Source organism: Salvelinus alpinus, chromosome 20 (genome assembly GCF_045679555.1).
Source record: "Salvelinus alpinus chromosome 20, SLU_Salpinus.1, whole genome shotgun sequence".
In the NCBI taxonomy this organism is placed as follows: Eukaryota; Metazoa; Chordata; class Actinopteri; order Salmoniformes; family Salmonidae; genus Salvelinus; species Salvelinus alpinus.
Window position 1 is genome coordinate 38,571,762 of NC_092105.1, and position 25,121 is coordinate 38,596,882.

At 44.5% G+C, this 25,121-nt stretch overlaps 1 protein-coding gene across 4 annotated transcripts in view; it reads right to left on the reverse strand.

Moving 5' to 3' along the window:
- uggt2 (UDP-glucose glycoprotein glucosyltransferase 2) overlaps positions 1 to 25,121 on the reverse strand; it is a 44,666-nt gene that overhangs the window by 8,083 nt on the left and 11,462 nt on the right. For 2 of the 4 annotated variants that reach the window (XM_071355607.1, XM_071355606.1), the window contains exons 10-33: positions 24,449 to 24,548; positions 24,056 to 24,116; positions 23,723 to 23,814; positions 23,349 to 23,499; positions 21,498 to 21,617; positions 21,185 to 21,270; positions 20,934 to 21,069; positions 20,519 to 20,650; positions 19,802 to 19,966; positions 19,524 to 19,647; positions 19,331 to 19,429; positions 18,336 to 18,430; positions 15,821 to 16,030; positions 12,261 to 12,392; positions 11,223 to 11,353; positions 10,555 to 10,650; positions 10,251 to 10,353; positions 9,169 to 9,248; positions 7,571 to 7,760; positions 7,300 to 7,458; positions 6,987 to 7,072; positions 3,072 to 3,156; positions 1,770 to 1,852; positions 1,537 to 1,620 (exon numbers count right to left, since the gene is read on the reverse strand). In XM_071355607.1, coding sequence (XP_071211708.1) covers positions 1,537 to 1,620; positions 1,770 to 1,852; positions 3,072 to 3,156; positions 6,987 to 7,072; positions 7,300 to 7,458; positions 7,571 to 7,760; positions 9,169 to 9,248; positions 10,251 to 10,353; positions 10,555 to 10,650; positions 11,223 to 11,353; positions 12,261 to 12,392; positions 15,821 to 16,030; positions 18,336 to 18,430; positions 19,331 to 19,429; positions 19,524 to 19,647; positions 19,802 to 19,966; positions 20,519 to 20,650; positions 20,934 to 21,069; positions 21,185 to 21,270; positions 21,498 to 21,617; positions 23,349 to 23,499; positions 23,723 to 23,814; positions 24,056 to 24,116; positions 24,449 to 24,548 — 2,800 coding nt within the window. Of the gene's footprint in view, positions 1 to 1,412; positions 1,437 to 1,536; positions 1,621 to 1,769; positions 1,853 to 3,071; positions 3,157 to 6,986; positions 7,073 to 7,299; positions 7,459 to 7,570; positions 7,761 to 9,168; positions 9,249 to 10,250; positions 10,354 to 10,554; positions 10,651 to 11,222; positions 11,354 to 12,260; positions 12,393 to 15,820; positions 16,031 to 18,335; positions 18,431 to 19,330; positions 19,430 to 19,523; positions 19,648 to 19,801; positions 19,967 to 20,518; positions 20,651 to 20,933; positions 21,070 to 21,184; positions 21,271 to 21,497; positions 21,618 to 23,348; positions 23,500 to 23,722; positions 23,815 to 24,055; positions 24,117 to 24,448; positions 24,549 to 25,121 lie in introns of all 4 variants that reach the window. The other 2 variants (XM_071355608.1, XM_071355609.1) reach the window with 2 other exon arrangements.

A 25,121-nucleotide genomic window follows, 5' to 3' on the forward strand; every position in this document is an offset into this window, starting at 1 on the left:
GAGCACTAGCTCCTCTCTATCCCCACACGGCTGCTAATGGCAGATGTTTCTGGACTCAGTCATGAGATTGGTGAACCCTCTGGGATAGTCAGGTGTATTGACTGAATGGATATATTGTGGACATGGCATGTGAACAGAGTATTTGAGAAGCGTTCAAGCCCCAGAAGCTGGGAAGGAAGTGCTGTATCCAGGTTCTAATCATTTTCCAATCCAAATCTAGCCTAAACTGATCTGATAGTGTGTAGTATAAAAACAGTAGTATAAACAAAATGAAATCATTAACTTGTGTAAGCACTGTAAAAACAAACTGTTCAAAAACTGTAAAAAAAGATGCTTTGAACTAAGATTAAAGGTAGGAATACGGGCAAGTGTTTATCAAACCAGGCGATGTCCAAACTCATAAGATCATGCAGGGCACATTTGGAGGAAACCAATCAGGACTTGTGCTTGGGGCAGTGATGTCTGCAGTCAAACTGTGTGTCCTTCTCTGTAACAGACTGCTGATGAGGGGAGTCTCTCCTCCCACACTCAATCAGCAGTGCAAAGAAAGGCCCAGAGGCTCCAGCGCATAGAATTGAAGAGGGAAAGAAAGTCTCTCTGCCCTCACACACAATACTGTAGCATCCCGTCCTCCCTCCCTCCCTCCCTCCCTCGCTCCCTCCATGTCATACAAGGCTAAAGCCTGCCTCTCTTCCATCTCGCTATGTCTCATACAAGAGCCAGCCTCATAGTGTTACTGTAAGCCCCACCAATGCACTGCTGGTTGCCCTGGTGAGCTGGCTGCTGGGCCATCACCGCTGTGGTCCGGAGGATGCCTTGTGCCTGGCCTGGCTAAGCCTGTCATTATGGAGGGGGCGAGGGCTGAGGGGCGAGAGGCGGCCTCCATTGTGAGGGCCAGATAATGCCATCTGCAGTGCTCCACTCCAGCGGGACCCCAGATAAGCAGCTTTAGGTTTTCAGCTTTTCAGGTGAGGGCCGGTTTGGCCGACATGCACCAGATAATCCAGACCTCTGGAAGGACCCAACCCTCAGAGTACTCTCCGGACGTCCACAGCCCGAGTACAATTACAGAGGAACTCCAGAGCTGGATTGTAACTCTCCACATTTCAGTTCCTACTACAGCCACAACAACATCAGTTTACTGTGTGGGCAGTTCTAGCAGCATTTCTCTACGTCAAAGCATATTATTTTCATGAGAAAATATCATGTTCAATAAAATAAGGGTTTATACCAGTGACTTGAAGTTCAAAGTGACAGTAAGAAAATAACCAATGTCAAAAAAATATATACAAAAATAAAGCATAATTAGGAATTGAGCCTGGGAAGCAACCAATATTTATTTACAAGACACTTCTATGTTAATCAATATGGTAAACAGACAGGTTAAGTAGTTGCAGCGACACACGTCCTACCTTTTCTCAAAAGTGCTCCACACACTTCACACAGCAAGCATTAGGTGAGGAGACAGATCACACAGTTAGGGTGTGTCAATGGAAACACAACACGCTACACACACACACACACATACACACATACCTAGGTCTACAGTAGCACATTTTTTTGGCAATAGATTTTACAGAGTAATATCTCAGCCTGGCTCCGAGGGCACCATCTCTCCTGCTGAAACCGCAGCATTATTAGTGTCCATAGATAGTGGATCGCCTCGCCCACAAATCAATCCTCTTACCACCAGTCTATTGATGTAACTTGATCGAATGAAGTCTATGTAACATATAGCTACTGCATGTGAGAATGCGCCACACTCTTACCTAGCGATGGAGTCCCATATTCCCTTGTTCTCTGTGGCTTCACTTAGGAGGTCCTCGCTGATTCTGTCAGACTTTTTCTGAACCTACAGTGGGGAATTAGACAGAGGCACGCTGTTTATTTTTTTCATTTCTCTCTGAAGCTGGGAAGTACACTTGAATCCATGCAATATCCTTAGATTAGGAGATGACACATTACACTAAGAAAAATGGGTGAATATCTCCAAACTACACTGTCTTGGAGTGTGTGCCTGTGTTAGAGCTACACTACATGAACAAAAGTATGTGGACAGCTGCTCGTCGAACATCTCATTCCAAAATCATGGGCATTATTATGGAGTTGGTCCCCCCTTTGCTGCTATAACAGCCTCCACTCTTCTGGGAAGGCTTTCCAACTAGAAGTTGGAACATTGCTGCGGGGGACTTGCATCCATTCATCCACAAGAGCATTAGTGAGGTCGTGCGCTGATGTTGGGCGATTAGGCCTGGCTCGCAGTCGCCGTACCAATTCATCCCATAGGTGTCGATGGGGTTGAGGTCAGGGCTCTGTGCAGGCCAGTCAAGTTCTTCCACACCGATCTCGACACACCATTTCTGTATGGACCTCGCTTCGTGCACAGGGGCATTGTCATGCTGAAACAGGAAAGGGCCTTCCCTAAACTTTTGCCACAAAGTTGGAAGCACAGAATCGTCAATAATGTCATTGTATGCTGTAGCGTTAAGACTTCCCGTAACAGCCCCAGACCATTATTCCTCATCCACCAAACTTTACAGTTGGCACTATGCATTGGGGCAGGTAGCGTATTCCTGGCATTCACCAAATCCAAATTCATCTGTCGGACTGTCAGGTGGTGAAGCGTGATTCATCACTCCAGAGAACGCGTTTCCACTGCTCCAGAGTCCAATGGCGACACCACTCCAGCCGACGCTTGGCATTGTGCATGGTGATCCTAGGCTTGTGTGCGGCTGCTCGGCCATGGGAAGTAATTTCATGAAGCTCCCGACAAACAGTTATTGTGCTGACGTTGCTTCCAGAGGCAGTTTGGAACTCGGTAGTGACTGTTGCAATCGAGGACCGACGATTTTTACGAGCTACGCGTTTTAGCACTCGGCCACGGTGCCACGTTGATAGTCATCAGTAAGGCCATTCTACTGGCAATGTTTGTCTTTGGAGATTGCATGGCTGTGTGCTTGAATTTATACACCTGTCAACAATAGGTGTGGCTGAAATAGCCGAATCCTCTAATTTGAAGGGGTGTCCACATACCTTTGTATTTATAGTGTATGTGGTTAGAGAATACATACCCTGACTTTGATGATCTTGCTATGGAAGCTGTTCAGCACAACTTTAACGTCACCAGAATCAGCGGGAGAATCAGTCCCATCATGCCTGTCAGAGAGACAACAATTAGGGGGAAATAGTTGTAATAGTATATAGTTATAACATGGACATAGTATTCCCAGAACAGCATCTCTCATTTGCCTCTCCCTCTATACCCTGTGAAAGTAATCACCTCTTTCGCTTTACTTCCAGATCATGTACCCTGATCTTTTGATGATTATATCATCAAATTCATGAAAACGTGGCCATTTAAGATGTATATAGCTACAGTACCAGTCAAAAGTCTGAACACACCTACTCATTCAAGGGTTTTTCTTTATTTTGACTATTTTCTACATTGTACAGTAGAATAATAGTGAAGACATCAAAACTATGAAATAACACAATGGAATCATGTAGTAACCAAAAAATGGTTAAATAAATCAAAATATATTTTACATTTGAGATTCTTCAAAGTAGCCACCCTTTGCCTTCATGACAGCTCTGCACACTCTTGGCATTCTCTCAACCAGCTTCATGAGGTAGTCACCTGGAATGCATTTCAATTAACAGGTGTGCCTTGTTAAAAGTTAATTTGTGGAATACCTTTCCTTCTTATTGCGTTTGAGCCAATCAGTTGTGTTGTGACAAGGTAGGGTGGTATACAGAAGATAGCCCTATTTGGTAGAAGACCAAGTTCATATTATGGCAAGAACAGATCAAATAAGCAAAGAGAAACGTCAGTCCATCATTACTTTAAGACATGAAGACCAGTCAATCCGGAAAATGTCAAGAACTTTGAAAGTTTCTTCAAGTGCAGTCGCAAAAACCATCAAGCGCTATGATGAAACTGGCTCTCATGAGGACCGCCCCAGGAAAGGAAGACCCAGAGTTACCTCTGCTGAAGAGGATAAGTTCATTAGAGTTACCAGCCTCAGAAATTGGCAATTAACTGCACCTCAGATTGCAGTTCAAGTAACAGACACATCTCAACATCAACGTTTCAGATGAGACTGCGTGAATCAGGCCTTCATGGTCAAATCGCTGCAAAGAAAACACTACTAAAGGACACCAACAAGAAGAAGAGACTTGCTTGGGCCAAGAAACACAAGCAATGGACATTAGACCGGGGGAAATTTGTCCATATTTGAGATTTTTGGTTCTAACTGCCGTGTCTTTGTGAGACACAGAGTAGGTGAATGGATGATCTCCGCATGTGTGGTTCCCACCGTGAAGCATGGAGGAGGAGGTGTGATGGCGTGGGGGTGCTTTGCTGGTGACACTGTCTGTGATTTATTTTGAATTCAAGGCACACTTAACCATCATGGCTACCACAGCATTCTGCAGTGATATGCCATCCCATCTGGTTTGAGCTTAGTGGGACGATCATTTGTTTTCAACTTGACAATGACCCAAAATACACCTCCAGGCTATGTAAGGGCTATTTGACCAAGGAGAGTGATGGAGGGCTGCATCAGATGAGCTGGCCTCCACAATCACCCGACCTCAACCCAATTGAGATAGTTTGGGATGAGTTGGACTGCAGAGTGAAGGAAAAGCAGCCAACAAGTGCTCAGCATATGTAGGAGCTCCTTCAAGACTGTTGTAAAAGCATTCCTCATTAAGCTGGTTGAGAGATTGCCAAGAGTGTGCAAAGCTGTCATCAAGGCAAAGGGTGCCTATTTTGAAGAATCAAAAATCTAAAATATATTTGGATTTGTTGAACACTTTTTGGGGTACTACATGATTCCATATGTGTTATTTCATAGTTTTGATGTCTTCACTATTATTCTACAATGTAGAAAATAGTTAAAAAATAAAGGAAAACCCTTGAATGAGTTGGTGTCCAAACTTTTGACTGGTACTGTATTTAAAATTATATTTGAGTTTGTGGATGAATTTACATCTGCCAGATGCCTTTTATGACGATTTTGCCCTGAAGACCACTGCACTACGTTTTTGCCCATTGAATACCATTCAAAAAGTCTAGAAAACAAAACTAAAAACTAAAAGGCTGCTTCCTGGAAAACGACGCATCACTTGCATAGCGTATTGAGCTCAATATATCCACACACACGTAGGCCACCAGCTAACATGTGTCATTAACTGTGAAGAAGCCCACAGCACGAGTGTCTCACTCCCAGCCAAACCCATCAATCTAGAGGGAGGGGGGAAAAACACAAGGACAACAACAAAGGTTATGCTCAGGAAGAAAACACACGGTGAGAGAAAAGCACTGGGGACCACCGACAAGGCATACATTGACAGACAACAGAATGATGCATGCAAACAGGCCTTTCTGGGAACTCCGCCAAGGTCTCGCTCTGATCATATTAATTCCCCCCCTGCTCGTCATTCAGCATTTATTCCATTTTATCAGTCGTTACTTTCCAACCGTGCTTTCTGTTTTATCTATTGACACATTCTTTATGCGGAAACACCTGTAGTGTCAATGGCGTGGCCACTGGACTTTGGCTGTAATTGTTTCAAGATGACCCAGTGTTCTGGTCTTAACACTTGTCCAGTGGAGAGTGTCTCTGTGGGTTAAGTAACATTAGGCACCTCAGGTCTGAGGGTTAGAACGCCACTGAACAACCTGCAGCCAGAGATGATCAATAGGCTGTGGCTCAGCAAACCATCATCACTTCAGCGCTTACTAAAGGCAGAGAATTAACCGTATCACCATGATAAATGTCAGCCCTCATTGGGCACAAAGTGCATTTTCCCCGGTCGGAAAGTGCTGTTTGGTTTGGACTGGTCCACTGTCGCCTCCGCCGAGGCCATTAGGGGCTGTGGTGGGAAAAGCGCAAGAGATCAATTTGTATCCGGGGACAGCTGGGCGTCTCATTCATCGCTGTCAGGGCCAGTACGCTACAGGAGAGGGCACGGCGTTGGGACTCGCAGTGAACAGACACTCCCACTCGGCTCGGCCCCCCTAACCAGAGCAGACCGCCATTAACCGCAAGAATAATGGCGCTGCCAAGGTGAAAAATGACATCACCTTTTAGCTTCACCTGGAGGATTGGGGAATAACTCTTGTTGTCTGATATGATTGTGGTGGAATCCAGGGCTGGAGGTGTCCTAAATCTTCCCTGTGTGGAGATGAATGGGTGGGTAATACCTGGGAGACCCAATGTACTGTACGTATTGATCCACGGATGGAATCACGGAATTGTCCAATCATATTCTCTCGGATTTCCATGCACAGTACTGCAAGTGGTGTCATGAGTGATACATTTATGAGGGTTTTAATAAGATTAATTTGGTCATTAGGTTGATGTGTGTTTTTAAGACATCGGATAGATAAATATATGGAATTTCAAAAAGGCTTGACCAAGCCGCAACCCTAGAGAGGAATGTCTAAAATCAACTACAGCTAATATGCATGTACATCATGGGATATATTAAAACAGCAACCCACACCCTTCCTAGCAGCCAGGAAGATATTGTGCTGCTGATTTCCCTGGGTTTAGAGAAGATGGCATGGCAGGTGAATGGCTGAATCCTCCCTCCACCCGGTCTTCCCTCTAATAGCATCCCTCCCACCCTCCTCCCACCCATGTCTGTATCCGAGGCCATACGCACACAGCACAACTCCCTGCGCTCATCAAAACCTTGAGCTGCAACAAAGTCAGCAGCTCCCTGCGTTACCATAGCGATGTGCTTGGTACCTCCAGCGAGCTGTTACTGAGGTAAAAAAAAAAAAAAAATCGGATGTTGTACAGATGGAGACAGTTAATTACCAGCAGGCTCTGCATGCATTCACACAAATTACTAACTTCTATCTGGAATGCAGTGATATGATGAGAGAAAAAACTGTGATGACACACTGGCAGATTCAAAGGAAAATGAATGCAAAATCAACTAAAATATTGATTCCGTAGACTCACTATACTCACGCTAGAATTTGATAGATATCCTCTGACCTCCCCTCCCGTAGCTTCAAGATCCAGGCTCCAGGATTGGCTTTCAACTGGAAGTATCCCTATTGACAACATGGGTTAAGATAACATCAGAGAATGATTTGAGATCCATTTATTTGAATTCCTTGAGTTCATTATCAGAAGCATAGCTGTACACAGTTCTGCAAACTGTCCTCCATATGAGCACCAAACACTCCATAACAATACCATTCAAATTCCTATTTGAGCCATCATGAAACTTGGAGCCAAGATGGCGCCCATTCAACTACTACAACTGAGTGATTCTCACCAGGTTGGCCATGACAATGGTGTCCTGCATGAGGGGGTCCTGGCTCATGCCCAGGGTGAACTGCAGGCCGCGGGGGGGCTGGCCCGTAGACAGGTCAAAGCAGTGGCCCTCCAGCAGCAGGTGCTCCAGCTCGTACTCTGCAGTCACTACACCTTTCATCTGAACAGAGGTTAAAAGGTCAGAGGTCAGAGGGTTAAGGAGGAGTCATGTCTCTTCATTGGTTTGTTCTGGTTTGGGTTTTGTTCAGATACCCATTAGCCTAGCTTAGTACCTCCTGTAGGTGGATGTTGTCCAGATCATAGGGGCTCCTGACAGCCTCCACCATCCAGCTCTCTGGAGTGATCATGTTGAGGGTGAGGAGGGGCGACTCAGGGAGCTCCAAGAAGTGAGCCACTGGTCCTGCAGACACTGTTTCATTGGCCAGGAAAGACACATCCGACTCCAACACAAAACGGTAGAAGCTGAAGAGAGAAGAGTTAAGTGAGGAGTGACAGAAGTCGATTGGTTCTCACCTAAAACTGTGAGTGTTAACGATTATCACGATTAGGTCATTGGAGGCAGATGGAACACAACTGAGTAGCTTCTGTTCGCTATCGACAGACATGTTGTACACTATTTAACTTTCTAGGGAAGAGAGTCATTCTATTGTGACCGCTGAGGATACAGTGTCTTTAAAAAGGGAGGTATCTGAAACCGTATCGGCCAATAATAGGAACGTATACCCCAGATATAGAGTATATTGTACTTCAATGGTATTAGTCAGCCAGAGTATTCACATAGGTTATTGTCTGCTAATCTTTATGCTAATTGCTTTTCTTCAATCTGTCCTCTGACACAGTGAAGTCGTAATGAGTAAAGATAACGCGGCAGACGATCAATATTACTAACACCTTCTCTCTGTATTTAAAACTGCCATCCGATCCCAGAGGCTAAAGGATCCTCACATTTCCTCCCGAGAAGATTTTTCAAAAGTTAATTTCAGTTGCAGCAGCTTGCCTTGCTGCTGGGGAGAGTTAGAGAGAGGAGCGCTTTGACTCCAGGGTGGAAGACAGCGAGAAAGCTGGTGCATATGAAGTTAGGGGGAAGAGGGGACAGAGGATTAAATTACTCAGCCATAACCAAGTCTCCAGAGGAAACTCTCTCTCTCCCCCTATCTTTATTGGATTGGTCCCAATTTGGAAGAGTGAACCAATTCCAGACAGAGAGAAAAGTCAGAAAGAGCTGAAGAAAGCAGCCAACTGAACTGATATCCTCCTCGCCATCCCCCTCAAGCCATGAAAGTCTTGGAAGACATTACAATGTGCTCGCAATGGCAACGGATGGGATGCACCTGTGCTCGCCAGTAGCAAAGTATCACAAATAGTGAGCGAAAGAGTTAGCATCCCTCAGTCAATGCTGGGGCGTTGTAGTTGGAAGGAGTCTTGCAGTCTAAATTGCCTTATTATTCATTGTTGCTTATTCTCCTAAACCCACCAATGAAGTTAACATTTACACACGGACACCATCAAATATCATTCCTGTCAAGAAAGTAACTCCACTCAATTGCACCTGTGTGATCAAGAGAACGCATCTACCTTAAAACCTCCATACCTCAATGTACTACCATATGTGTTCAGGGGAGGCCCAGAGCAATGAGGTGGTGTTATTAAACAGATAGTATCTGTGGGGCAGTCTCAGAGAGGTCCTGGGTGGTCACACACACACACACACACACACACACACACACACACACACACACACACACACACACACACACACACACACACACACACACACACACACACACACACACACACACACACACACACACACACACACACACCAGTACTTGGGCAGGAAGTTTAATTAGGAGCAGAGGTGGAAGCTTACCTCTTGAGGGGCATATCAGACAGCTTGGCCCGGCAGTTCATAAACACCTGCAGTTTCACATTGACCACTTGACTGAGCACCTGCAAGAGGGGAGTGGGCGGCCCGACCCAGTTAGCGTACACAGCGAAATAAACCACACTCAGCAGGCAGGGTAAACCTACACGCTCAAAGTTCTACCGAGAAGCTCAAAGTCTGCTGTCCACCTCTACTCAGCTACTGTATACCGCTGTGAAAACCTGACGGAACTAGCTAACACAAGACATAGTTTCTCCTTAATAAACACAGTGACTAGTGCTCAGGTTGACAGAAATACTCAAACAGAGGTGAGGGCATAAGAACAGTGTGTCCGACTGTGTACAGCTGGTTCTCTCCTGTGTTTCCCAGCCGTGCCTGGCTGCCTGCAGCTGATTGAGTGGCAGGGTGATCACTTCTGCATCACAGCACACTGAAACACACTCTCCTGGCCACCGCGACACACTCCACATCACACCAGAAGTGGCTGCTCAGGAAGTGATAGCAAGGTGACTCATAGAATTCACCTCAGTCATATAACAGGCAGGCAGGCAGCTAATGTACAGAGGGCAGCCAGTGGGTTTGTGTCCGTGAATCATCATCAGACTGAATAAGCAGGCAGCTCCAAATAACACCGTCCTTTCCTTTTCCCGGAGGAACTCAGAGCTGTACATTTCACACGGTGCAGCAAAAATAACTGGCAAATATCTGTCAAGTTGGATAATTAGCATGGAATAGCCCTCGCAGAGCAATAGTTATCTCTGAATCTATTTACAAACGTCCATTTAGGGAAAGTCTCATTTCATGAATGATGAAATTGTAAAGAATTGAAAATGTACCTTTTCAGCCAGCCTATATAAAATTAAGAACAGTGAGATTGCAGAGAATGAAAAGTAATAACATCAGTTGTGGGTTTGAAAACATTTTCGCTTCAGCCTGCACTTTCACACTCGCCCTTGTCGGAGCTCGTCATCTCTGCAGCCTTCCTGCAAATTTAACCTAATGTTGAACGTCCTTGACGTAGTCATAATTAACTATGGGTGACAGAGGAAAAAGGGAGCGCTGCTTACAATCAACAGCGGTGACATCTTCTGGGCGTCTCGGGTCACGGGGTCCACGATGGCCACCACGTCGTAGAACACCTCGTCTTCCCGAGGGGCGAAATGGAGCACGCTGGGGAGGACGAAAAGGCAGTGTCAACACTCAGCCACACGTCGGCAATACGGCTCTACTTCCACGAAGCACTCTCCCTATTACTACAGCAAAATGATAGAACTAGCAATTTCCCGACCCATTACGACAAAAGGAAAGCCCGGTGAAACTGAAAGTGCAGTAGAGGGAGACATAGTGGCGAGTGAGAATGCTGTCCTTCACCTGTGCTCGTCTTTGACGAAGCGGAAGTCTCTCCTGCCCTCTCCTTTGGGGGCAGCGGCGAGGAGGGCGTCCACTTTCATGACTAGATCGCTGGCTCTGGGGGGCAGAGGAGGACATGGGTTATTCCATCACTTATTCATGACGCTTATTATGGTGGTCCGAGAGAGAAGCCAGAGGACGCACCCCAAATGGCACCCTATTCCTTTTGTAGTGCACTACTTTTGACCAGGGTCCATAGGGGGATTAGGGTGCACTATGTGGTAATAGGGTACCTTTTGGAACACAGCCAGAGACATCTGTCCTCGGCTCTGAGGTGTAACTTCAATATTGTTCAAATGAATAATATGGCTCGAGACAAATCCTTAAATATTCAAAAACGGACAATTCTTCACAACAACAAAAAAAAAATCTCCAAAAACAGCACTCTTTTTTATAGAGAAATAGTAGTTTAGAAAATAAACGTAATGTGTGGCTCTAGGGATTATGTGAAGTGATTTGGAAACTGATGAAACGAAGTCTTTCATCATAGGATATGAGAAGTGATTTTCACTTGACTTTCATCATAAAAGTAGGATTTGTGTATCAGTGTCCATCGCCGATGGTGAAGCACAGGGCACTGCTACAGACAGTGAGTCCAAACAGAGAAAGAGAGATGTTCACAAACGTACTGCTTTCCCTTGCTTCCCATCTGCTTGATTCTAGCTTTGACTTTCTCGGCTGTGGTGCTCAGCGTAATCTTCTCTAACAAATGGAAATCCTCCACGTTGAATTCCTCCTCGTCTTCAAATGGCCCCAGGATCTAGCATGGAGAGAAGAGAATACAATCATGGTCAGGCCATGCATTCAATGTTTTCAGAGGGATGGAACCGTGATGTGCCACACAGAGCAAACAACCCTCAGAAATAAAATCCCTTCACAATTTTCACTAATAGAATGCGTTCCTCAACAATGTCAAAGTTCAACAATGTGCTCTGATGTACCTGTTTGTAGACACTGAATGTTGTACAGAGCAGCCATCTAAAATAAAGAACTAATGTAAAGGGAGGTATTTCATCTCTTCCCGCCATATGGTAACTGTGTTCCAAGGCTGCTGCCTCTCCATTTTCCCTTTCTATTTTAAGAGGAGAGAGAGCATCCCCTACCCTGCCGGACGGACTGCAGAGGAATGGGAAATGATATTAATTGTTACAGCCATCTCAGGGTCTGGCCCCTTCATCCTTCGCTGTCAGCAATGCTGCTGCTACCAAGACATCAGTCATCAGCTCTGCTCTATGATAACACACACACACACACAGAGGCACGGACAGGCGCGCACACAAACACACACTCTCACACGCTGCAGCCCTCTGTGCCACCTGTGACCTCTGGGAAACAGAGGTCATGCTGACTGGACAGTCTAGAGGAGCTCTGTGAAACACCAGAGAATAATAGTCCCCTGCTACAGCAGCTTACTGTGGAATAACCCGCTCATCTCATCTCCCCCTGACAACACCGACAGTGCTTACTTTACCGAAAGGTCAACGTGCTCTACTACCTCTCCCGACTGAGAGTAATCCATGGTTCATATAATTATTTGTTATGATGTTTAGTATGACTCAGTAATGTAGTGCTGAGTTCATATGTTCCCTGTTGTGTTAATGTCACTGCAGTGAACAGTATCACTAGAACACTGGTAAAGCAGGGACTGTAGAGTCCTGTCCACTCACCCTGCCGTTGCTGACCACGGCCCTTTGTCCAGTGTGCAGCTTCAGGACATCTCTGCAGAACAGCTGCTGACTGCGAATGAAATCCACCTCCATGGTGTTGAACTTCTTCTCAAAGGCGTCCGCGTCCATGCCCTGCAGTGGAGGGAAAGAAACACGGCACACGGTTGGTCTAAGCAGATATGTTGAGTGCAATCGTACTGTACATGCCTGAAGACCAGGTGATATATGATCCGATAGGCCTCCTGAAGGACATCGCTCCCATTCCAGTCCACTCAAAACAAAGTCTGAATCGTATTGATGTAAAGTGGGATCCATGCCGGGCTAGAAATCACTTTGTTATTGACAAATCGTTGAAGTCCTGCATCAGAGCAATCACTGCTCCGCTTTTAAACATAAATATTTCATAGTCAGAGCCGGCTGAGCTAATAGCAATGCGCATGCTGGGAGAAAAAAATAAAAAATCCGAAGAGATTAATCAATTTGTAATTAATCTAACACAATTTTAATTAAACATTGGCCATTTTGTCCATAACAAATCAGCCACCAGAGAGAGTGTTCAGTTTGCAGAGTCAGGTTATTAGTTTCTCAAACAATTTTTTCGCCCCCAAGGAGAACAGGTGAAATACCAATAATGTCAGCCCCAACTCTGTCAGCAAGTCTGTCTGGCAGCCAGTAATAACATCATATCCCCAGCTCTCTGGATCCCAAACCCCAACCCACAGAGCTCCACACACAGCGCCACTGCTGATATTTCCATCACTATCCCTCCTTCCCCTCCTCCTTCCTCCCTCCCTCCCTCCCTCCTTTAACGAAGGCAGAAATTGAAGGCCGGGCTGCTGTGGTAACTCTCCCAGCCTCTCTGTGTTAAGGCCCCTGGCTGAACACTCACTAGACTCACCAGGATGGCTGTTGTCACTGGTGAGAGCGAGAAGGGGAGGGGGGGGAGATTTCCTGTCAGTTGATTGGCTGATCGATCCCCGAGAGGGAGGTTTGTTATGAGTCTGCCAGTGTGTATGAATCCTATACCGTAATAGTGTGGAGACTGAGAGCAGAAAGAACACCTGTGGTTGCAGAGATGGCTGAGAGGAGAGTCGAGGAGCGGAGACGTGGTCAGGCTTGATCAGGCACATGGCTGAACCACACAGCCACGAATACCAGGCAACAGCTCAGCCACCACGGTCTCTCTGGGGATGGGGTATCCAAAGAACACTGGTAGTTAAGTATTCAGCACGTGGAGCTTGTGCTCACTACTCACGCTCTGACTGATCAAGTGTAACTGACAGTGAGTAGGTCTATGCATTCCCTGTCTGGAAGCTGTCAGGCATGCTCAATATTTATACCACCACATAATATTCAGGGTGTGGAGAAATGAGAAGAGGTGCTCAACCGTCACCAGGCCTGTGGCACAGGGTTTCACAGAGAGAACAGTGGAGAGGAGTCTCCAGTCATTCGGCAGTAGCTAATCATTCAAGGGTTCCATGTAAAATCTATGAACCAACTACAGCGCCTTCAGAAAGTATTCATACCCCTTGACGTATTCCATGTTTTGTTGGGTTACAGCCTGAATTCAAAATGGATTCAATGTCTTCTAACATCTACACACAATAACCCATAATGACGAAGTGAAAACAAATATGTTTTTAGAAATGATTGCTAATTTATTGAAAATGAAATATAGAAATATCTCATTTACTTAAGTATTCACACCCCTGAGTCAATACATGTTACAATCACCTTTGGCAGCGCTTACAGCTGTGAGTCTTTCTGGGGAGGTCTCTAAGAGTTTATCACACCTGGATTGTACAATATTTGCCCATTATTCTTTTTAAAATTCTTCAAGCTCTGTCAAGTTGGTTGTTGATCATTGCTAGACAGCCCTTTTCAAGTCTTGCCATAGATTTACAAGCCGATTTAAGTTAAAACAGTAACTCCCTAGTCCTTTCCGATGACAAGCATATCCATAAAATGATGCAGCCACCACCATGCTTGAAGATACAGTATGTAGAGTGGAACTATGTGAAGTGTAGTGCTGGATTTGACACAAACATAAAGTTTTCTATTCAGGACATAAAAGCAATTTCTTTGCCAATTTTTTTGCAGTTTGACTTTAGTGCCTTATTGCAAACAGGATGCAAGTTTTGGAATATTTTTATTCTGTACAGGCGTCCTTCTTTTTGCTCTGTCAATTATGTTAGTATTGTGGATTAACTACAATGTTGTTGATCCATCCTCAGTTTTCTCCTGTCACAGCCATTAACTGTTTTAAAGTCACCATTGACCTCATGGTGAAATCCCTGAGGGGTGTCCTTCCACTCCGGCAACTCAGTTAGGAAGGACACCTGTATCTTTGTAGTGACTGGGTGTATTGATACACTATCCAAAGTGTAATTAATAACCTCACCATGTTCAAAGGGATATTTAATGTCTGCTTTTTTGCGAGGCATTGGAAAACCTCCCTGGTCTTTGTGGTTGAATCTGTGTTTGAAATTCACTGCTCGACTGAGGGAACCTTACAGATAATTGTATGTGTGAGGTACAGAGATGAGGTAGTCATTCAAAAGTCACATTAAACTATTATTGCACACAGAGTAAGTCCATGCAACTTATTATGTGACTCGTTAAGAAAATGTTTTCTCCTGAACTTATTTAGGCTTGCCATAACAAAAGGGTTGAATACTTATTGAATGAAGACATTTCAGATTTTCATTTGTCATTCATTTGTAAAAATGTATTGTGTGTAGGCCAGTGACACAAAATCTAAATTTAATCAATTTTAAATTCAGGCTGTAACACAAACATGTGGAAAAAGTCAAGGGGTATGAATACTTTCTGAAGGCACTGTATTGTCTATGTGAGGGGGGAAAGGCGCCACTCTCGCTATTCAAGTTAAGTAAGAGTCTTTTGATGCACCCGTGTGTCAATCTAAGTAAGATTTGTTAAAATCCCCATCAAAATCTGTCAGTTAAGCTAGAGATAGGACTATCTGTTTTTTTGCATGGGCTGCGTTTCAATCTACCGTATCCGCCTATGTCGGCCTTCCATATCTGTAGTGGAAGGTGGTCGAGCTACAGCGGTGTTTGTCAGATCACGAGACATGCCAAAAATCGGTCTTCTCAAGAAAACGCCTGTAGCGTCCAAATGGTTTGGCCTATAAACTGATATGACCACGATGGTGTTCTCCATTTTGCTCTACGACCCCCACAAGGGACTTATCTGAAGATAACCTGGTACCGGTTTAAAAAGATGAATGGAAGTATGGAGGTCGTTTTGTGCCAACAAAAAAAGGGGGTTAAATGTGTCAAAAAAACTAAAATATTTTCAGAGCTTTCAGATACTTCAAAACCTTATTCCTTATGATTTATTTTTTACTATCTGTTTTATCATTTATGCATGTGTTATTCACTGTGTTTCTATTTGATAAAGTAGTAATGGTCAAATTATATATATATATTTTTTAATTAGATTTTCTGGTATAGACCTACAGGGGTCCTATGTTAGTTTAGAAGAACCTCCCCCCTGGTCACACAATCGTCAAATTCAGTTTTTCATCCCCAGTTTACCTTCAGCAGTAGGTTCTTCATCTTGGTTCCTTGTTGAAGGAGCTGGACAGTTTCCTCTTTAAGGATTTTCTGCACAAACTCCACTGCGGCCTTGTTCTTCTGGGTGAGCAGGGCGGCCCACACTGCCCTGTAGAGCACAGTGCTGTCCTCGCTGGGCGCACCGCCGCTGGGATTATCAATCACCCCCACACGCACACCAGCACTGGCCCTCTGTGCGCACACACACACACACACACACACACACACACACACACACACACACACACACACACACACACACACACACACACACACACACACACACACACACACACACACACACACACACAAGGTTAGAGAGCACTCAGACTAGCACTGATTTACTATACACTTCTATTTACAGAGTGGAGGTGTCGAGAAAGGGGTGGAAAATGTTAATTTAATATAACCTTCAAGGTTTATTCTCTTTTTTGTAAATACAACACACAATATCCACTTGTTTAACTGCTGTAATGTTCATCCTTCTCTCATTGTCGGCACCATGAGAGCTTTCACATCTGCTCACAGCATTATGTCAAGCTTAAAGGCCCAGTGTAGTCAAAAACGTGATTTGCCTGTGTTTTCTAGACACTCACCGGACCGTTTATTACACCCATCTAGTACCGGTCGAACGCCCCTTTGTCTCCAGAACATCCTGGATTCTTCGGGTTGTGGATTCTACAAGGTTTCGGAAACGTTCCACAGTGATTTTGGTCCATGCTGACGCTATGACATCACACAGTTGCTACATATTGGGGCGGTTCATACATGATGCAAACAGCCAGTTCATCTCATCCCAAAGATACTCTATTGGGTTCGGTCAGCAACAATGTTCAGATACGCTGTGGCGTTCAATCGTTGCTAAATTGGTATCAAGGGACCTAACGTGTGCCAGGAGAACATTCCCCACACCAGTACACCCCCGCCACCAGCCTGTACCATTGACACCAGGCAGGACGGGTCCTTGGACTCATGCTGCTTACGCCAAATCCTGACTGCATGACACAACAGGAACTGGGATTCGTTAGACACTGCAATGTTTTTCCACTCCTCAGTTGCAATAGTCCATCCGTGACAAGGATCGACGAGTTGTGTGTTCTGAGATGCCGTTCTGCACACCACTGTTGTACTGCGCCACTATTTTGTCTGTTTGTGGCCCGCCTGTTAGCTTACACGGTTCTTTCCATTCTCCTTCGATCTCTTTTATCAACAAAGTTTTTGCCCACAGGACTGTCGCTGACTGGATCATTTTTTTTGTCACACCATTCTCAGTAAATCCTAGACACTGTCATGCGTGAAAAGCCCAGGAGGGCGGCCATTTCTGAGATACTGGATTCGGCGCGCCTGGCACAGATGATCAAACCACGTTCAATCGAACAGTAATTTAGATCCTTGATGCCTGTCTCACTGTCTGTAGGAGTGGATTAGTTAATAGACCAATAAGAGAGTTCCAAACCTCGCTGCCAATAACAGCTAATTTTCACTTTTCCCCTTCCCACTGCCAGACAGTCCTAGCAAAATTCTTGCTTGAGAAATTGCCATTTGCTAAGAAGCTATGTTTAATTGTTTAACTTTTATTGAAAAAAAATAAAAATCACAGTAAGGTACCTTTAACTTTGCCTATACAAAACATTACTGCAGACAGGAGATTTATTGTGAGACTAGATGAGATTCCTCTAACTGTATAACATTCTTGTCTCTTGTTGACAAAGTATTGTCTGTCTCAGTAGAGAGCTCACAATAAATAAACCTTCTTAAAAATAAGCCTCAATAGCTTGCAGTGTCCAGACTCTGCTAATAGTCTTTCTCTTCTTATCTGCAGTAAAGCGAGGTATAACCCTGGCTGCATTTTAAATCAACTATGGAATATTTATGTGGGTGTTAATCAGAGAATAACAACTGCTGCCTTTGTTTTTATTTCCGGCCAAGGTAAAAATGTGTCCCACGTGAGTTTTAACATTTTAATTCCATCAAAGATTCTCCATGGCGGCTGGATAGTAATTAAAGTCTAGGGGTATACCTACCTTGCTTGACTACATTAAGAGCTACATTTGCATTGGTGTGGTGCAGGCCACTGCAGTGTAATAAATGAGGATTCCTAAATCACATTGGCGTGACTGATCGGTAGTACTGAGCAAAAAGTATGATTTTGGTTTATTTTATTTGTAAATGATAATTAAAGCATAGCTTAATTCATAGCTCCAAACGTTGCCAGTGAAAAATATTTCCTTTGTGCCTTGTGTGGATAAGGGAAAGTAGAAGAGCTGCAGTAGAGAAGGGTTTCGTAAACTCGGTCCTGCCCCCCCCTCCCTGGGTGAACGTTTTGGTTTTTGCCCTAGCACAAACCACCTGACTTCAAATAACCAACTCACCATCGAGTTCAATTATTGGAATCAGCTGTGTAGTGCTAGGGCAAACACCAAAACGTGCACCCAGGGGAGCCCCACATGACAGAGTTTTGGAAACCCTGCAGTAGCAGAGAGCAGCAGAATCTCACCAAGTGTTTCAGTGCGTTCAGCAGCAGTCTTCTCCCTGAGGCCTTTTCAAAATCCCCAACGATCCACACAGTCACTCCATTAATCCCATCCTCATCTGGAAATCAACATCAATTACTGTACAACGCAACGTTTCAAACACGGCGACATTTCTGAAAGCAGAAAAGCTGCCATTGTCAAAAATCACTGAATCATTTCAAATGCTCAAATACACAGTGACTCAGCCAGTCTTGACAGAAAATATAAAGCAGGAAGAGATGAAAGTATTCCTGACAATTTTCTCAGTTAAAAAGAGGGATCGCAATCTTAAAGCTCCAGCTTGCTTATAAGGGAATACTGCTAATCCCTTAAAAGGGTCTTGACACAGACCACCTACTGACAGTGGAGACGGGCAGTGAGAAGGGAAATTAAATCTGGCTCAAGTTATATGATCCAGAGAGAAGAGAGAGACGGTGAGAGAGAGGCACAGTCCTTGAGGAAAGCACACTAAATCAGAAGGAGATTGTGCCACCTGTCAGGGTTTACTGCTTCATTCCCCCCCAGTCGCCTTCCTCAGCCTCTCAGCTTCCCTGGGCAGATCCAGCTCCAGCCCCACCCTGACTCTGAGCAGGGCTCCCCTGGCAGGATGCAGCAGAGTTGGGGCTGAGGCTGGACCACTGGCCTGAAGCCAAACTACTAACCAGGGCGCAGTGCAATTAACTCAGACCAAGCACAGACGGCTCCCCTAAAGGGCAATTTTACACATCCCTGGATCCATACTAATATGTTGGTATATTATCCGTGTGTAAAGTGTGAAGATCCGCCTGGTGAAATGAAATGTTTGACGAACAAACACTCCTCAGATGTTCCCGGTGTCGTTTAAGCTTCTCAGCTTTTTCTGAACAAATCGTTTATTTTGTTCAAGTATACGCAACCGTACAACACAACAGTATTTACACTCAAGAAAGAAAAAATATATAAAATCAGGAGTGCCACAAAAGTATACCCTGCCTCTTACCATTTTTGGTGAAATACTTCATTCTCTTTGCAATGACAGCAGTCTTGTCCTTGGAGTCCAGGTATGAGAACATTGTGGTGTCCTCCCAGTCATCTACAACTGAAAGGGGAAAATTAAAAGTATTGTAAATTGTATGAAGACTGTATTGTCAACATACACATTAACAAAAGGACAAGAATGTGGTATTTGTTACCTGGAGAGGCTGTGAGATCCAGATAGGTCCTGTCAGTGCTGAGGATGAGAGGGTTGATGCGTGGTACCATATTGGCCTGGTCCATCAGATGGTCCACCACATCTGTCCCCTCAGTCAGCTCGCCCTGGTCATGTGAAGTGGGTAAATCATATTATTTACGTAACCTATTCAACCGAAACAGTTCTCATATTCAATAACAAACTAAGATCTGTTTCCACAAATAAATGGACACAAATGGACAATATGATAATGACTACAATTCCCCCAACAGTTCTTACCATGTATACAGCTCTCTGGAAGAAGTTGGTGGTGTCCATGATGCGCTGTAGGATGACAGTCTCCAGTTCATCTGGGTCCATCTCCTCAGCATTGAGTGGGACGCCGTTGAACAGAGCCAGAGGCAGAGGGCCCAAGCCACTCTTCTTGTAGAACACTGCCCCTGCCTGTTGTCCCCAACACAGACCAGCGCCAGGGTTAAAGGACACTCAAGCTATTTAATTAAGTTCCTCGGCTTCAAGTACGCGCACACTCGTGAAGAAGCTGCGACAGCGCCTCTTCCCCCCCTCAGGAAGTTGAAAAGGTTTGGCATGGGCCCTAAAATCCTCAAAAGGTTCTACAGCTGCAGCATTGAGAGCATCTTGACTGACTGCATCACTGCCTGGTATGGCAACAGCACCGCCCTCGATCGCATGGCGCTACAGAGGGTGGTGGGGACAGCCCAGTACATCACTGGGGCCGAGCTCCCTGCCATCCAGGACCTCTTATATCAGGCGGCGTGAAAGGAAGGCCCGGAAAATCGTTAAAGACTCCAGCCACCCAAGCCATAGACTGTTCTCTCTGCTTCCTGTTTCATGAGTGATTTATGTATTATGAAGAAACCTTTAGAGGAATGTAATCAAATTAATCTGGTATTTTGAAACTGTAAAATACTTTATCTTATGGTTTACATTTGACAAGTACACGCACAATAGAAACATACTGTCCATTAATCACACCTTTCTTTTGTCATCATACTCGGAATCTTCCCCAAGAATCCTTGCAGCACTGGCTTTGGGGAACTTCTTCTTGAGGTATGCAGACACTGTGTCAACAGACAATGCCTCGCCGATCTCCACTTTGTTGTACATCTGCAAGTGCACAAAACGTCAGTGAGACTTGACCGTCCCTCTCCATTACATCAAAGGCACTGTCGATAACTTCCAGGCCTGCCTACATAGTCTGAAGCCTCAGGCCAACCCTTACTCGTCTAGTCCAATAATGTCTGAGACAGCGGCCCAACTGAGAGAGGGCACTATTATACAACTGAGAAACATCAAAAGAGACATGAGCTTGCAAAAGATTGTGCTTAAATAATTCCACAAGAAAGTGCTCGCTGGAAATGGGAAAGATTTACAAGGATGAGATACTCACAGAAACCATAGACATGAGAGCCTGTGATAAATCATACTCGTCGGCGATGTAATTCAGCAGCCGGAAAAATGCAACTCCAGCATCCGTAGTTCCATCGACTTCGTCGTCAGTATTGACGACAAACACAAATCCAATCCTTAAAGGAGCAGAAAGATACATTGTTTCAATTTGCAGACAGAGTCTGAGTCACCATCTGGTGGAGTTGACAGGTGCAAAGAGAAACGGGTAGTTCTCTGCAACCTATAAAGTACCTGAGAGGAATCTTGTGTTTGTAGAAGAGCTCTGCCAGTTTCACCAGCTCAATGCTCTCTTCCTGAACTGGGTCCAGCAACAGCACCTGAAAAAAACAGAACGTAAGACAGATTGACTTCTCAGCTAGATAAACATCCTTACAGAATCAGTTTACTTTGACATGTAGGTCTATTGTAGCACAAATTCACAAATTCATCATCCACCATCTATTATACAGGACTTCCTCTCAAAGATGAAACAACTGTTCCAGTGGCTTTGTGTCACAACCCTTCCCAACTGTCCTTTCTCCTCTCCTCTCCTCCCGGGACTCACCAGGTTGAAAAAGTTGCGTCGAATCTGGCGGATCACTCCGGGGAACGTGGCTCTGAGGAGCTCCTGAACACCGGAGGGCCAGCTGCGGTACATGGAGTCTGTCTCGATGTCGTTAATCCACTGGGAAAGGCAAGAGGAAAGCTGGTTTAGTGTGGAAGGTTGTGAGAATTAGTTTTGTCTTAAACTGAGTTTAAGTGTCCCGAGGCCCAAATACATCAGAGTAATCAGCACAGTGAAAGCTTTGCGAGCGTAGCTGCGTTTAATTAGAATTCAGTATTTTAATAATAAAATAAGTCACACTCGCATCAGCCAGAAACATTGTCAACCGTAACTCAATACCATACATAACAGCAACCTACAGTTTTAGTCTTGAAAACGATCAAATTAATTCAATGCTACTGCACTTCACCCCATACTCCCCAAGGAGCAGATGGTGCTATGTTTAAGCCATCTGAGTGAAAAGTGCATGGGAGGTTAGCAACATGTATAGACTCTAGTGTTAGGAGGTAGGGAAGCAAATGGCTACTGTAGCTTAATAATCCATTACAAGCCAAACTGGCACTAACAGAACTCTCTCTCTCTCCCCTCAGAAGGCTGAGAAACCTCCCTGAGTAACAAAGAGCCACAATGGGATACCAACACTCCTGTCCGTCTCTGCCCAGAGCAGACAACCAAAAGGGTAACATTTTCTACTTGCCTCACTGAGAGAAAAGACAGACAGCAAGCCTGATCGGAAGAAGACATTCTCTAGATAAAATGTCATGTTCATTTGTTGTTGTTTTCTTCAAGTTCTTTTCCATAATAAAATGGCAGAGGGGCATCATATTAAAGTTTGCAAGTTTATTTTATTTTATTTGATACAGTAGCTTTCCTTGGCTGGCTGCCAAGTGTATAATTGAGGTTTTTGGCAGACTGGGACTAGTGCAATAGTCTGATGACTGATCCTCTAATCCACACCCCGATGCCAGCACTCAAGACAAAGCACCTGCAATGCTGATCTGGGCCAGGAGAACGAAAGAAACAATCCCTTCTGCAGTACGGTGGTTGTTGGCACTGGTTCATCTCTCAGGGTGTTTTAACATATAGTCCTCTTTAAAATAATCGATCTCAGTCCTCTTTAAAGTGAACTCTGGGGTTAAAAAAAACGAAAGAACTCGGTTCTCTTTGTATTCACACTGCCCTTGCCTTTGAATGAGGACTCTTTTGCCAGTTCACTTCACCTATTCTGTGGTCCGAGTCCACTTTGCCTTCACATTGTTATGTTCAGGAAGGAACCAAGATCCTTGTCCAACATTCACTCCATTCCATCAGAACGTGTTATCAGACAGCTAGATATACAGTACCTAATTACATTTTAGACGCTAATAGATTTAGTTAAAAAATGAGACACAGTAATAATTATAATTTGAAGATAATATTAACATGTAAATATTATTGGTAACAGAATAAATAGCAGAAGAAGGTAGATTAAATAATGCTGTAATTTAAAATTGTACACCCAGTGTAGGCTACTGGCCCTTTAAGAGCTACTTTTTGATTTTGTGGTTAGTGCTTTCTGGGATCTTTGGGACGTCCCTACCCTAAATCCTAACCATACCCTGGAACCATAAACCTTAATCCTTTCCTTAACCATTGTAAATGTCAACTTCAATGGGGTAAAGTCAGAGTTGGGACGTCCCAAGGTTCCAAGATAGCAAGGACCTTGGTTTTGTACCCTATATTTTGATTCTCACCAAATATGTTGTCATCTCACACCTTTCAAACCCCACAAACGAATAAACAGCGTATAAAGCTTTCTTAGCTTATACATCACATATTGCAAACAAATAATATGAACACCCTGACTCTCACCGTTATAGCTGGATGGCGGATGTCTAAGGCATAGTTTTCTTCCACTGGGTTCATGGGCAGTCTCAGTAGCTTGCCTAGGTTCTCTCCCTTAATGCCTAGGTTATGGAGGCCCTCCAGGATCTTGGCTTCTCCTCTGATAGTGTCCAAGATGCTACCAAACACAGAGAATCAGAGAAATCACAGGTCAGCATTCATTTCCCCCGAGCAGGGGAGCTGTCTGTCGGTGGTGCACTAGGCTAGTTTTAATCCCGTAGCCCTGGATCACTGAGCTGTGGGCAGCCAATGCTGAGGTTGGGGAGACCAGGGGGGAGAGAGAGCAGAGAGCAGGCAAGCTGACGGTTGATCCTCCCTGCTGAGTTTAGCTCTTACTGTACCTGAAGGGGTTGTGGACGTCCAGATCAATGTGAAGGCCGTTGATGAACAGGCCTCCATCTCCCGGATGGATCCCCATGGTCTCACTCAGCCACTGGAACAGAGAGGATTCCCTGCTGTTAGTCTGATGCCAACCAAACCCTCATCCTCTCTATAGTAAATGGCTGATATTACAATGTAGAAATAGGTTCTAAGGGTTGTAAGCTCTAAGATGCCAGTGGAAAGAATGTAAGAGAATTTACATGAATAGCCGTAAACAAATGATACGTTGATACCTCACATTAGACAAACAAGTGAACAGTCTTAGGAACAAACTGCTGCTTTTGATATCCCACCTTTTGGTTCTCCTCAATTTCTCTTCTCATTTCTTGGTTCACAGACACTCTTGTCAGTGATCTGTGGGAACAGTAAAACATGTAGTCACCATCAGCTTTTTTCTCCCCATTGAGCAGTAAAACCCCCGTTTAATCTCCCAAATCTGTGGGCCCTCAGATGGTATATATCTACAGCCGACTCTCTGTAATCACGCGCCAGACCGCTGACTCAGCACTCCTGGTTTGTTGTTCATAACAGCCGTCTAAAACAAGTTACACTCCAGGATCGGATTCAAGTCTACAAGCAGGGAGAACTTCTTATTTCATGTCAAATAGGCTTATTTATTCCTACAGACTGTGCAAGGTTGTCATTGGTTTTTTTAAATAGAAAGAGTGTGAGGTGTATAGCTTTACCTGGCTTTGCTGGGGAAGTTCTGACTGAGGTCTCTCATAAGCTTCAGAGCATCAAACGTTGGTACAGACATGATCCTGGCCGCTGCCTGGAAGCTTAGATCTGTTGAAGTTGAAATCATTTGAAGTTGAACCAGTTGATAACTTTTTCTTGGAAAGGTAGATCTCCCTGGGATGCCTACAGTACTTGGTGAAAAATGGCCATGCATAAAAAAATAAAAATTGTTCATTTGTAATATATAGATTGAATCAAATATTGATTTCATTCAAATATTTGATTCAGACTGAGGCACTCCGTGAAACTGTGTGGACTGTGAAGTCGGTACATATATCATTAGCTCCACTTCTAAATATTTCAAATAGTAGACCATTTTCCCTTTTTTAGGACATCATACCATTCTGTGTTGAACTGATTCGGCGTAAGGGTTATAGAAAGCTTGCTTAGTCCTGCCTATTTCCACTCCACTTCATACAATCAAAGTAATAGCACACGGTTAGAGCAACACGTGGCCAAGACCGGTACATTGAACCTGTGCTTGACAGTCTCTACTGAACATGAACTGATTGCTTTACTAAGCTCAAGAGTAAAGTGCTATCATTTCCATTCCATTCATCAAACTGTCACCACGGTGATCCTCACAGTCACTAAGTGCCACACAGGCTAGCACACAACGAA